Source organism: Loxodonta africana, chromosome 19 (assembly GCF_030014295.1).
Source record: "Loxodonta africana isolate mLoxAfr1 chromosome 19, mLoxAfr1.hap2, whole genome shotgun sequence".
Classification (NCBI taxonomy): domain Eukaryota; kingdom Metazoa; phylum Chordata; class Mammalia; order Proboscidea; family Elephantidae; genus Loxodonta; species Loxodonta africana.
In genome coordinates, this window is record NC_087360.1 from 6,144,070 (window position 1) to 6,157,731 (window position 13,662).

General features: G+C 58.8%; 1 protein-coding gene across 34 annotated transcripts in view; it reads left to right on the forward strand.

Moving 5' to 3' along the window:
• Positions 1-13,392, forward strand: part of NCOR2 (nuclear receptor corepressor 2) — a 205,291-nt gene extending 191,899 nt beyond the window's left edge. For 20 of the 34 annotated variants that reach the window (XM_064272061.1, XM_064272057.1, XM_064272063.1 and 17 more), the window contains 11 exons: positions 63-264; positions 1,840-2,381; positions 3,340-3,501; positions 3,879-4,024; positions 4,432-4,625; positions 5,864-6,013; positions 6,585-6,730; positions 7,397-7,450; positions 10,705-10,929; positions 11,760-11,942; positions 12,349-13,392. In XM_064272061.1, the coding sequence (XP_064128131.1) occupies positions 63-264; positions 1,840-2,381; positions 3,340-3,501; positions 3,879-4,024; positions 4,432-4,625; positions 5,864-6,013; positions 6,585-6,730; positions 7,397-7,450; positions 10,705-10,929; positions 11,760-11,942; positions 12,349-12,530 (2,186 nt within the window). In that variant the 3' untranslated portion in view covers positions 12,531-13,392. The other 14 variants (XM_064272072.1, XM_064272080.1, XM_064272083.1 and 11 more) reach the window with 6 other exon arrangements.
• Positions 13,393-13,662: the final 270 nt, after the last annotated feature.

The following is a 13,662-nucleotide window of genomic DNA, read 5'->3' on the forward strand; positions in this document are numbered from 1 at the left end:
TGGGGATACTTGCGGGCTGCGGGAGGCCCACCTCGCACTGCTGACCCAGTGCCTATCCCCAGGTACAGAGCAGAGCAGCAGCGGCAGCAGTGCTGGGGGTGGTGACAGCAGCAGCCGCCCCGCCTCCCACCCCCATAGCCACCAGCACTCGCCCATCTCCCCACGGACCCAGGATGCCATCCAGCAACGGCCCAGCGTGCTGCACAACACAGGCATGAAGGGCATCATCACTGCCATGGAGCCTAGCACACCCACGGTCCTGAGGTGGGCCAGGTTGGCACGTGGGAGGGGACCGGCAGGGTGGGGGAGTATGGGTTGGTGGCAGAGGAGCAGGTGCATTGTAGTATGTGAATGCACTGTGGATGGGTGGGTAGGTGGGTTGGGAGATGCACAGTAGTTGGATGGGTGGTTGGTAGATGATACAGTTGGCAAGCTGATGGGCGGCTGAGTTGAAAGATAGACTGGGAGGGTGGGTGGTGGATGGTAAGTAGGTAGGTGCATAGACAGTAGGGTGAATAGGTGATGGGATGAATAGATGAGAGGCTAAATGGATGGATAGGTAGGTAGTAGATGAGTGATTGGGTTAGGTGGGTTTGGTGGATGGATGAATCGATGGGTATGTGGTGGATGGATGGATGGATGGGTGGGTGGGAGGATGAATGGATGGATGAGTAGGTGGGTGGATGGATGGGTAGGTGGGTGGTAGATGAATGGATGGACGGGGTAGATGGTAGGTGGATGGATGGGTATGTAGTAGATGAATGGATGGATGGGTGGGTGGTAGATGCATGGATCAATGGGTGGGTGGGAGGATGAATGGATGGATGGATGGGGGAGATGGATGGATGGGTAGACGGTAGATGGATGGATGGGTAGGTGGGTGGGTAGATGAACGGATGGATGGGTGCAGGGGAGATGAATGGGTGGACATGTAGGTGGTAGATGAATGAATGGGTGGGTGGGTGGGTAGATGAGCAGATGATGAGTGGGTAGGTGGATGGAGCCTCAGTTTCCTTATCTGCGCAAGTGGGGATAATTGTTATCCTGAGCAGTCACGCGAGGATCAAAGGTGGTGTGTTTGTATGTTCCTTCTTTGGGGTGGGCCTGCTGCCATGGGTCACCCCCCTGAACTGGGTGTGGGAACACAGTGATCGCGAGGCAGGTAGCAGTCAGGGAAGGCTGTCTGGAGGAGGGGGCATGTGAAGCTCAAAAGTGGCTGAGTGAGTCCTGCAGGACTGGGGAGAGTGCTCTAGGCGGAGGCTGTGGTGGCATCCAGGGAACTGGTGCAACAGCTGCCTCGGCCTTTGCACATGCTCCTTCAGGCCGTCACCAGGCTCACGTCCTCCTGCCTCCTGAGCGGCTCCCAGCTCAAATGCCAGCCCCTAGGAAAGCCTCCCCTGCCACCTGCCTGAGAGTCTCCTTGCCGTTCTCTCTCCCATCAAGCGACTGAGTTTGGTTCCTGCCCTCTGATAGGTTTCTTATCGATTACGAACATGGTTATAGTCTGTCTCCTTACCTGGGTTGTAAGTTCCATGAGGGCAGGAACTTTGGTTTGGCTCATTTGCAGTCGTCTAATTGTTTAAAGCAGTGTCTGGCACATAGTAAGTGCTCAGTAAACGTTTTTAGAATGAATGAACGAGGTGGGCGAGGCCATGCCCCAGAGGCTTGCAGGTCGAAGTCAGAGGGCGATTAACTCGGGGAACAGCGGAGAGTATGGCTGTTACCCAGGGATGTCGAGACTCACTGAGGGTGCTGGAGTGAAGGAGTGACTGCGCCCGGGTGCACATGAACCCCTGAGTGTGGCTCCCTCAGCCGCCTGACCCGTTTTCTCCCTCCCAGGTCCACCTCCACCTCCTCTCCTGTCCGCCCGGCCGCCACATTCCCACCCGCCACGCACTGCCCGCTGGGTGGCACCCTCGATGGGGTCTACCCCACCCTCATGGAGCCTGTTCTGCTGCCCAAAGAGACCCCGAGGGCAGCCCGGCCCGAGCGGCTCCGCACTGACGCCAGCCACGCCTTCCTCGCCAAGCCCCCTGCCCGCGCCGCACTCGAACCCGCCTCCTCCCCCAGCAAGGCCTCCGAGCCCCGGCCTCTGCCACCCCCCGGCCCCAGCCACGCGGCCATCGCCCGCGCCCCGGCGAAGAGCCTCGCTGCCCACCACGCCAGCCTGGACCAGCCGGCGCTGCCCGCCTCGGCCACAGACCCGCCCCGGGAAAAGACTCAAAGTAAACCCTTTTCCATCCAGGAATTGGAACTCCGTTCTCTGGGTAAGACCACCCTGACAGCGGCCACCTTCATAGACGCGATAATCATGCGTCAAATTGCCCACGATAAGGGGCCGCGAGAAGGAGGTTCGCTGGCCATCGTCTCCCCTCGCGATGGTAAGACTTCCGGCCCGCCGCCCGCCCGCCCGCCCGCCCGCCGCGTCTTGTGGTCTAAAGATCCTGCCAGATCTCTGCTTTTTATTTTTCCCCGTTTTTTGTTGGTTTCGGTATTTTGTTTTTCAACCTGCCGCCGCTGCTGCCGACTGCACGCTCTGACAGTCCCTCCAGCCGCCGCCGCCCCGACGGAGGGCGACCCGTCATTCGCACGTTGTTTGACCATGATTATTGTTGTTTTTTTTTGGATTTTCATTTTTTTCCGTTAATGAGTGGATCTGTGATTTTAACGCCGACCGCGCCTCCACCTGCCCCTCTGCGCCTTCGTTTGGGGAGCGGGAGTGGGCTGCTGAGGGCGAGGGTTCTGCCTGCTGCTGTGTGTCAGTCGAGCTCGATGTGGAGAAGCTGAAGCAGACGGTGCCAGGGGTTGGGGAGGGAGCCCCCATCCTTCAGGGAGGGGCTGGGAGTCCCTTGCCGCAGGTGGGTCTCTGGGCTGCTCCGGCCCCGGCCTTTGGCCCCTGGGAGGAGGGAGGACCCCACGCTCGGCCTCCCCTTCCTGACGCCCCTCTTGTCGGGCCAGGGGCTGCCAAGGCTGTGGCCCCAGGAGGACTGTCGGGGCCCGAGCCTCACCTGACCAGCCCACCTGGCCTTCACCCTGCCAGCTACCTGCTACCCTGCCCCTGCCTTCCCTCTCTCTCCCTCTCCCTGGTGCACTGTCTGTCCCTCTCGGCTCCTCCTTTCCTGCCTCTCTCAGTTCCTCTACCTTGGTCTTTCTCTCTCTCTTTCGACCACTCCTCTGTCACTCCTCTCTGGCTGCCTACCCACCCTGGTCTGGTCCCCTCCATCTGCCCACCCCACCTCAGCTTGGGTCTCCCCTTTCCTGACCAGCCAGTGTGGGGGCTGGGAGAGGTCAGCAGCCCCGGGACACCAGCCTGGTCCTGACTGCCCCCGCCCTGTGCAGGTTACCATGGCGGCAGCAGCGGCGGCAGCTACAGCCCCGATGGGGTGGAGCCTGTCAGTCCCGTGAGCCCACCTGGCCTGGCACACGACAAAGGGCTCCCCAAGCACCCCGAGGGGGCTGACAAGAGCCACCTGGAGGGCGAGCTGCGGCACAAGCAGCCAGGTGCGGCCCACCCACATCCCCAGCAAACCAGCACCTGGGGGTGGGATAGCAGTCGTTGTCCACTGACACAGAGGGGAGGCTGAGGTGCAGAGGGGAGGCTGAGGGATAGAGGGAAAGCTGAGGAACAGAGGAGAGGCTGAGGTGTAGAGAGGAGGTTGAGGCAGGGAGGGGAGGCTGAGGCAGGGAGGGGAAGCTGAGGAACAGAGGAGAGGCTGGGGCGTAGAGAGGAGGTTGAGGCAGGGAGGGGAGGCTGAGGCGCAGAGGGGAGGCATTTCCGGGCCACACAGAAGAGGGGGCGCTTGGGTTGACAGCAGGCCCAGGCAGGTGGCCCCCGTCTCCGCTATCCTGGCCCGCTGATCTGCTCATTGTGCCCACAGGCCCCATGAAGCTCAGCGGTGAGGTGGCCCACCTCCCACACCTGCGGCAACTGCCTGAGAGCCAGCCCTCGTCCAGCCCACTGCCCCCGGCCGCCCCAGGGGTCAAAGGTCACCAGCGGGTAGTCACCCTGGCCCAGCACATCAGTGTAACTACCCCTTCTCTGCCCTCCTTGTTGTCTTTGCACCTCGGGCAGGACCAGGCTTGGGGGTGGGGGGGTGTTAGGTCCAGGGGGTAGCTGAGTCCCTGTGGGGAGACCTGAGGAACAAGCTGGGGCAGGGGACATTCCAGGGATCCCAGGGTCTCAGTCTTCAGTGGTGTGGCTGCTTCTCCCCCAGCTGGGGGCTTGACAGTCCTGAGTACAGGTCTTCAGGATACTGTGGCCTTGTTGGTCTCAGATTTTTTATTTTGTGTATTGTTAATTTTAACACTGGCCAGTCAAATCTGATCCCTCTGGGACCACCAGATTGAGACCTCTGGCCACAGGGACATGGAGGCTGGAGGGTAGGCCAGTGGAGAAGGTGCAGCCCCCTGACCCCCACCCCTTGCCTGCAGGAGGTCATCACCCAGGACTACACACGGCACCACCCACAGCAGCTCAGCACCCCGCTCCCCGCCCCGCTCTACTCCTTCCCTGGAGCCAGCTGTCCTGTCCTGGACCTCCGCCGTGCCCCCAGTGACCTCTACCTCCCGCCTCCCGACCATAGCGCCCCGGCACGGGGCTCCCCACACAGTGAAGGGGGAAAGAGGTGAGCTTGGTGGGGTGGGGGTCACCTCGCAGGCTGGCAGTCAGGTGCCTCGGCCAGATGAGGAACGAGGCTCGGTGTGAGGGAGCCTGGCCACAGTCACACCTGGGCAATTGTACCTTGCAAGTGTGCCACACTCCCAGGCTCCAGGTTCAGGTCTGCATACCTGACATATACGGACTCGGGTTCTCACCACCCAGGAGCATGGGTGACACACAAGTCCCCATTTTACAGATAAGGAAATAGAGGCCTGGAGAAGTGCGTTAGCACACTCACATGGGTGCATCCACAGGGGTAGGACTGGGGCTCGAGCCAGAGCTGTGAGCTGTGGAGAGCAGCCTGCACTCGTGTGTACGTATACTCACACACACGTGTATATACACCCACATGTGCACACACTCACGTACACATTCTCATATGCACACACGCACACTCGTATACACCCAAGTAGGCACATGTTCATGTGGACTCACACCTGTGTGTATGTACACTCACCCACATGTACACAGTCACACATATACACCCACATTTGTATGTATACTCACTGATACATACTCCCGCTCAAGTGCACACTCACACCTATTGTATATATATTTACACAGAAATGTACACATGCTCACGTGGACACTCACAGGTAACTGTACTCAACCACATGCATACGTGCTCACACGTACACCCATGCTCACATATACATGCTTATACACTCACACCTGTTGTACATACGCACAGCCATACGTACACACACACATGCAGAAACACATACATCAGGCTTAGACACACACCCAGATACACCCACACCCACGTGTACATACATACACTCATGCTTCGTGCACACACATATGCTCACCCATATCTATACACATTCTCACACTTATCCACACATTCACATACACAGTCCCACCACAGGGTTACCGGCACAGTGGGGAGAGGCAGGCGTTCTAGGCAGTGGGCACACCACGAGTGGGGCGTGGAATGGGAGCCAGCAGGGCACTCCGGGAGCAGCGGGACCCTGGCTTGGGGGATGCTGAAGGGCCTAAAGCAGGGCTCGGTGTGCTGTAGCTGCCAGCTTTTCTAGGGTCCGTGGGTAAAAACAGAAGAACTTGCTATAGAAACGACATTTTTACAACATGGTGCCTTAGAGAACACGTGGGCCAGTGCTGGCTCTAAGTGCCGCAGGGCTGGGTGGGAACGCCCCTTTGGGACAGAGCGCTGACCCAGCCGGGACCCTCCTTTCTACCCAGGTCTCCAGAGCCCAGCAAGACCTCAGCCCTGGGCAGTGGCAAGGATGGCATCGAGCCCGTGTCCCCGCCAGAGGGCATGGCCGAGCCTGGGCACCCTCGGGGTGCCGTGTACCCGCTGCTGTACCGGGATGGGGAGCAGACGGAGCCCAGGTACCACAGGGCACTCCTTCCTCCCGGGGGCTCTGGTCTCAGCTCTGACCCACCATGGGGAGGTCAGCAAGGGCCTCAGGGCAAGTGGGGTGACTCCAGGCCTGCTTGGCAAGCTCTTCCAACCTGGTGGCGCAGCCCTCTGAGGCATAGGCTGGGGTATCTGCACAGACTGACCCCTCACGCTAGCATCTGTTGACGGCCTGGGAAATAACGAGTTAACTGCTGGTCCCAACTAGGGTCAGGCATTGTGGAGACAGAGAAAGAAGCCAGGCTGCCAGCCTTGGGGCAGGGTGTGATCGTAGCCTCATCAGAGGGTTGGACTGGAGCAGACACACAGGGATGGCTCTCCAGGGCAGCTGGGTGTTTCCAGAGATATCTCAAGCTTAAGGCGTGTGACCTATAGAGAAAGTTTCAAGAGACCTGGTTTACTGAGAGATAACGGGGTGCAGGGATGGGTGGGAGATGTCGAATTCCAAACAGCTAAGCAATCAGGTGGTGAGCTCCCCATCACCAAGGGCATGCAAGCTCAGCACTGAATGAGCTGACCTGGGGTATCTGCTCCTTGCCACAGGATGGGCTCCAAGTCTCCAGGCAACACCAGCCAGCCACCGGCCTTCTTCAGCAAGCTGACCGAGAGCAACTCCGCCATGGTCAGATCCAAGAATCAAGAGATCAACAAGAAGCTCAACACCCATAGCCGGAATGACCCAGAATATAGTAAGGGCCGCCTGTCCCCTGAGAGCATGGCCATGCCAGGCCGGGCCTGCCTTGGGGTGCAGAAGCCACAAACACCCCAAGGGCACACTACCTATTCCCTGGCCTTGGCCTTGCATTCGAGGGTCCCCGGGAGGGCTGTGGGTATTTGCCACTCCTTCTAGGCACTCGCTGGCACAGAATGTGGTGTCTAGAATAGTGCCTGGCGTAAGGCAGGTGCTCGGTAGGGCCCAGTGGAGGGCACAGGTCTGTGCTGAGTCCCGGGCGGGCCTTGTCAAGGCTTCGTGTACACACGGCATCATGCTGCACTCGGTTCCCGGGCCCGAGCCTGGCGCATAGTAGGTCCTCAGAAGTACAAATGAGAGGGTGGGGAGTGGGTGAACACTCTCGCAGTCCGTACCCTCGGGAAGCATCGTTACTGGGGTGCTGGGGGTTGCAGTCGAGCAGGTGGGCACTGGGCAGGCTCCTGGCCTCCAGGGCCTTGCTGAGCATGGGCAGTGGGCAGCAGTGTCCACCACCCCAAGCCAGTTAGCAGTGCTGAACTGCAGGCCCTGGGCCAGACCTCCTGCGGGAACAAGAACCCAGGTGATGGGGTACCTGGCCTAGACCTCACGGGGCAGGAGAGTTCCCAGGACCCATGGGTCTCACTCACCTTGTTGTCCTCTCTAGATATGGGCCAGCCAGGCACGGAGATCTTCAACATGCCAGCCATCAGCGGATCAGGTAACCTGCCCACCCCTGTGCCCACCCCCACTCCGGCGCTGCCACTCGGGGGACTGGGTTGGGTGCTCGGGACCTAGGAGAAGGCCCAGGGTATGTGGCCTCTGCCACTTGGAGGACCAGGCGGGGTACTTGGGACCTAGGAGGAGGCTCAGGGCGTGTGGCCTCTGCCACATGGGGGACTGGGCTGGGAGCACGGGAACTAGGAGGCGGCTCACGGTGTGTGGCCTCTGCCACTTGGAGGACTGGGCTGGGTGCGCGGGACCTAGGAGGAGGCTCAGGGTGTGTGGCCCTGGGAGTTCCCAGAAGAGCCACGGGGACAGGAGTGTCTGTTGTTCATACCCTCGTTCTCATTTAGCTCACCCCCCACTCTCCTCTGGTCCCCCTCCCCCTCCCCGTTCTTACGTGGTCCCCCTCGTTCTCACCTAGCTCACCTCCCATTCTTGTCGTTCGCACCCCCATTCTGCTCTGGTTCCCCCCCCGTTCTGATGTGGTCCCCTCGTTCTCCTCTGGTCCCCCCATTCTTGTGTTGTTTGCCCCCCCATTCTCGTGTGGTCCTCCATTCTCCTCTGGTTCCCCCGTTCTCATATGGTCCCCTCATCTGGTCTCCCCCATTTTCCTCTGGTCCCCCCCATTCTCGTCTGGTCCCCCATTGTTATCTGAATAGGCTTGCAGTGGGCAGGCAGTCACAGAGGCTGCTCACTGGACAGGAAGGTTGCACGGTAGACGTCTCTGGAGAGAAATCACGAGGCCCCCCGCGCCTGTGATCCAGAGCTAATCACATGACTCTGAAAATGTCTTCTGCTGCGTTTGCTCAGCCACTCTGATGAGGGTTGAGCATCTGGGCAGGGAGCCCCAGGATCCACAAGGCCTGTTATCGTAGATGAAGTGCCCTTGTCCTTGGGAATCCAGACCCAGATACTGGGGGAAGCTTACTTTTCCCCAGATGAACTGCAGGAGTGTTACAGAGGCAGGTGTAAAACCACGTGCGTTTTTTTAAGTGAAAACCAGACTTGTAGGTATTTTGGACTTGGGGGACTGTAGGGTTGGACCCCCACTAAACTTCTGTTGCCTCTAGGAGAGCAATGGGGGTGGGGTGTTGAAGAAGCGTCTTGTTGCGTCTGACTGAGGGGGCCTGGTGGGCTGAGGGGCCGGATTGTTTACAGAGCTGTTGGACCTCTGTGGTGAGAGTGAGCATGGGGTCTTGCTGGCCTGCCCCGGGAACTGGGTGATCACAGGACACCAGGGTGATCCAGTTAGATGTTATTCAAGGCCATCAGTGCCTCCAGTGAGGGTCCTTGCTCTAGGCAGGGGTGCATGGGGCCCAGACTGGGCGGCGTCAGTCTTCTGGAGTCTCTAGATGCAGCCCAGGCAATGGGCAGGAGACAGCTTGGTTGAAACAACCAGATAAGTGAAAGTGAATGTTTCTAGAACGTTCTAAATTTTGACCTAGGTAGTAGACACACAGGTGTGTGTGTACACAGAACATTGCGGAAGGGTGGGGTTAGGTGTGTGCTATAACTTGTAAGCTACAGTTTTTTTCTTTCTAGCAGTTTAGGCAGCAGATTTTTTTCCAGACTCTGGTCCTTGTTTCAGGTTTTGTCTTTTACAAATGGAGATGTTTGAGTTTACTGCCCAGCTTTGTGATGACCCCAGTGATTGCTACAACTTTCCTCCAATGAGAACAACCAGGCCCTGGACTCCTTGCCTCATTATTTCCACTTTCTAGTGTTTTCTTGGGAGTCCCTGTGTGCTGCGGACAGTTAATGTTCTCACTGCTAACTGAAAGGTTGGAGGTTCAAGCCCACCTAGAGGCACCTTGGAAGAAAAGCCTGGCAATCTACTTCCAAAATATCGACCTATATATGGAACGCAGTTCTGTGACACACACGGGGTCGCCACGAGTTGGGGTTGACTCAACGGGAGCTGGTAGTAGTGGTGTTTTCTTAATGCGTAGGACCGGAAATACGTTTTCCTCGTGCTTACCAGCCCCTTCTGGAAATTTTACTGTTTCTTGATGAACGGGCTTTTTTTCTTTACAAGCTAGCTAATGAAACGTGGCACAAACACAGCTAGGAAGGTAGACCGAGCATCTGTGGCTGCAGATGAGTTTGGAACTAAAAAGAGGAAAATCTAGACGGCAAACAATCACCATAGAAACGTGCTTTTAGAACTTCTGGAGTTGCTTTTAGCCGTCAGCTCAAGCTTGCGGTCAGAAGTACTCGGTTTTGACCAGTTTGTATTTGTACAAGTCACTCAGAGCAGAAATGTCACAAAAAACATTGCTAATCTGCAGGCAGAAATGGCTTGAGCTTCGTCGCAGTCTTTGACAGCAAAGTCTGGTTTCCCAAAAATGCTGACATTTAAAGAGATGCCCATCTGGGGTTTGCCACAGTCCCCCAGCACGGTCCTCCAGCCCCAAGAAACAAGAAAATCTGGTAAACAGACAAGGCTTAAAAATGATTGAGTCGTGGTTTCTGGAAGGACCCGTTGGCGACCAGTCTGTTGCTTCGACCACTTTGTCCTGGGCGGTGTGGGCGGGCTGGGTCGTCTCTGAGCTCCGCCCTGTCCTCGCACGCACGCACGCACGCACGCACGCACGGTAACTGCATGGCTGTGCCCTCCCCACGTCTTTGCACCGCTCTCTCTCTGTGGGTCGCTGGGAGGGGAGAGGCAGGCGGGTGGAGTGTGAGGCCCGGCTGGGGTGGTAGGCAGGGGGCTGAGGGCCTCAGGTGTGGGAGCACAGACCTATGGTCACATCCCCTCCCTGAGCCCCTGCCAGCCCTGAGGAACCAAGGTGGACCCCCAGCACCTACCTCTGGCATAAGCCAATTCCCAGCAACCCCTTCTTTCCCCAGACAGGACAGCCTGCCCTGCAGCATCCCCAGCACATCTTCCCCACCCCGCCACCCCTCTCCGTTTCTAAGGCCACTTAGAATTTCAACAAAATCAGTCTCAGCTGGGGTTGGGGGCAAGGAGGCTTCTGACTCCCCAGAGGGCAGAGCTGGAATGAGGCTGGGGGGCCCATGTAACCTCCCCAACCCCCCTCCCAGGGGCTTCCCAAGTCAGAGGGGACCCTCCACTCATGCCCCCTCCCTCCCACAGGAAGCCATAAAGGGGCTGGGGAGAGGACAGAGACGGGACGCTGTGCCGAAATGTGCTCACGTGTATTTCTCTCCCCCCTTCCCGTGTCTCCCCCTCCTCCTTGGTCTGCCCTCGGCCCTGTGTGTCTGTCTGTCTGTCCGTCTCTCTCCCAGGCCTAATGACCTGTAGAAGCCAGGCGGTGCAGGAGCACGCCAGCACCAACATGGGGCTGGAGGCAATAATTAGGAAGGCTCTCATGGGTAAATACGAGCAGTGGGAAGACCACCCGCCGCTCAGTGCCAACGCTTTTAACCCTCTGACTGCCAGTGCCAGCCTGCCCGCTGCTCTCCCCATAACCACTGCTGACGGACGGAGTGACCACTCGCTCGCCTCGCCAGGTCTGCAGACTGCGCCGCACCCCTCCAGGGTCCTTAATCCGTGCTCCCGCGTCTGCCTCTCACCCTCTCACCCCAGCTATGGAGCTTGTGACTTTGTGGTTGTGCGTCTCTGCCTTCTGGAGTTTGCTAATCCAAAGCTGCCCCCCACTGGGCTCCAAAGTGCTGCTGCTTTTCTAAAACCACTAGCCTGCTGCTGAGCCCCCCTCCCTGCTGGACAGAGGTGCCTGAGACGCCCCAACGTCCCAGCCTGCCTGCCATCTCCTCGCGGGACGACCCACTGGTCCCTGTGGACACCCCTGGGCCTAGTGATAGACTTAGGCCAGGAGTCCCTCGAAGGAGCCTGTGCTGAGGAGCCAGCTCCCTTCCTCTCTGCCCCAGGGCACCTGTCCATGCTCCACGTCTGAGTAGGGTACCTGGATGTGGAGGCTCTAGGAAGTTTCTAGACTCTTAATTGGCACCCAGGCTTCCCGGCAGAGGGCCTACAACCTCCCAGCCCCACTGCAGTCTGGCCACCAGTGAGGACCGTGGCTTCCCTCATTGGGGCAGCCCTAGGTGGCTGGCAGCCTCAGGAACTCTGAACAGTCCAGCCCCCTCTCCCCACTAGTTTGCTTCCTATGGAAACTCTCCTCCAAACTGTAGGCTCGCAGCTGGGTCTGGCCATCTGGTTGACCTCCTTCATGTCCTAAGCCTAGCCTGTCTGGGGTGGGGATACACCGAGCCACTCAGAGAGTCACCCTGCTGTTCTCCCTCTGTGGAGGCGCTCCCACCCCAATCCCAACCCTGTGCTGTCTTCTTGGTCCAATGCGGCCCTCCCACTTGTCCTCCTGCAGGTGGTGCTGGTGGGAAGACCAAGACCTCCGGCAGACCCAGCAGTCGGAAAGCCAAGTCCCCGGCCCCGGGGCTGGCATCTGGGGACCGGCCCCCCTCCGTCTCATCTGTGCACTCGGAGGGGGACTGCAACCGCCGGACGCCACTCACCAACCGGGTGTGGGAGGACCGGCCCTCATCTGCAGGTGGGCATCCACAGGGGTGGGGAGGGGGCAGTATAGTGTGTGATCGGAGCTGTTCCAGGAAGCCAGTCTCTGGCCCCTCACGTTAGAGGTTAGAAGATCCTGGAAGTGATGAGGGCCAAGATGAAGGATGGGGGATAGGGAATCCTGGGTTTCTTACAAGCAGTGAGGAGCCCCTGAGGGATTAAAGCAGAGAAGCTCATGAGCCAAGGTCAGTTTGAAAGATCCCTTGGCTGCTGGGAAATAGCCCCAAGAGCAGAACAGTGAGGCGGGTTACTGCTACCGTCCAGGCAAAGGATGTGGGGGCTTGATTAGGGGTGGGGGTGGTGGAGGTACAGAGACTCCAAATGGAATAGCCCATTTCTGGGGGCTGCCTGGCTTACAGGGCCTCTGGCCATTTCCCCTACAGGCTCCACGCCGTTTCCCTACAACCCCCTGATCATGAGGCTGCAGGCAGGTGTCATGGCCTCTCCACCACCACCTGGCCTCCCCGTGGGCAGCGGGTCCCTGGCCGGCCCCCATCATGCCTGGGACGAGGAGCCCAAGCCTCTGCTCTGCTCACAGTATGAGACGCTCTCCGACAGCGAGTGACTCCAGGGAGCAGTGCCAGGGTCCAGCAAGCAGCAGGGTGAGGAGCCAGGCGGATGCCAACTCCCCTTGCTAAGGAAGGAGCCCCTGAGTCTGTTCGTCTGTCCAGAGCCAGCATCCTTGCCTGTCTAAAGCCTTAACTAAGACTCCCGCCCCGGGCTAGCCCTGTGCAGACCTTACTCAGGGGATGTTTACCTGGTGCTCGGGAGGGGAGGGGAGGGCACAGCAGGCAGGTGGTGGCCACACCCCACGGCCAGGGACCCAAAGCAGGACGACCACGCACCTCCCAGGCCACACCGCCTCCCCCCCTAATGCATTTGGAACCAAAGTCTAAACTGAGCTAGCAGCCCCTGCGTCCCCCCATCCTGCTTAGTGCTCTGGACAGACACAGGCCCTGTCCAGCCCCCAGCACACTCGTCCTGCCACATGGGCTGCCCTGGCCATGGGACTGCTGGAAACCAAGGCAGGCGTAAGGGCCGGGTGTGGCCTGGGGCAGCAGCCGCTCTGAGCAACTGGACTGTTTTTCACACATCGTCGCTGCAGCGGTGGGAAGGAAAGGCAGATGTCTTGGTTTACAGGGTATATTTTTGATACCTTCAATGAATGAATTCAGATGTTCTACGCGAGGAAGGACTTACCCAGTATTATTGCTGCTGACCGTTCAAGAGCCGTGTGCAGGCGGTCCGGCGGCGACCGTCGCCACAGGACGGAGGGGCGGGGGCACCAACCACAGCCCCGTCCTGCCTGCCTCCCTCCCTCCCTCGGGCACAAAGAACTTGATGCGCGTTCTGTGGCCACCATCTGCACACGGTGGTGGTGTTCTGTCATTTACACACGTTCTGATTAAAAAGCGAATTATACTCAAGTTACAAAGATTTCCTCTCTGCCTGGGAGTGGTGGGCCAGGAGGGCAGGTGACGGGGGCTTGGGAGTGTAATCCTCCCCCCTCCCTCACAACTGAGGGAAGCAGAAAGTGAACAGGGCAGGGGTAGGGAGGGGGATAGATAGAGGTGGTTGTACCGAGAGGTAGACAGGGAGAGAAGTGGCTCGATGCACAGAGACAGAAAGAGAGAGAAGAATGGACAGAGATACAGATGAATGGACGGAGAGACAGATGGACAGCCTGGGGGGGTCCA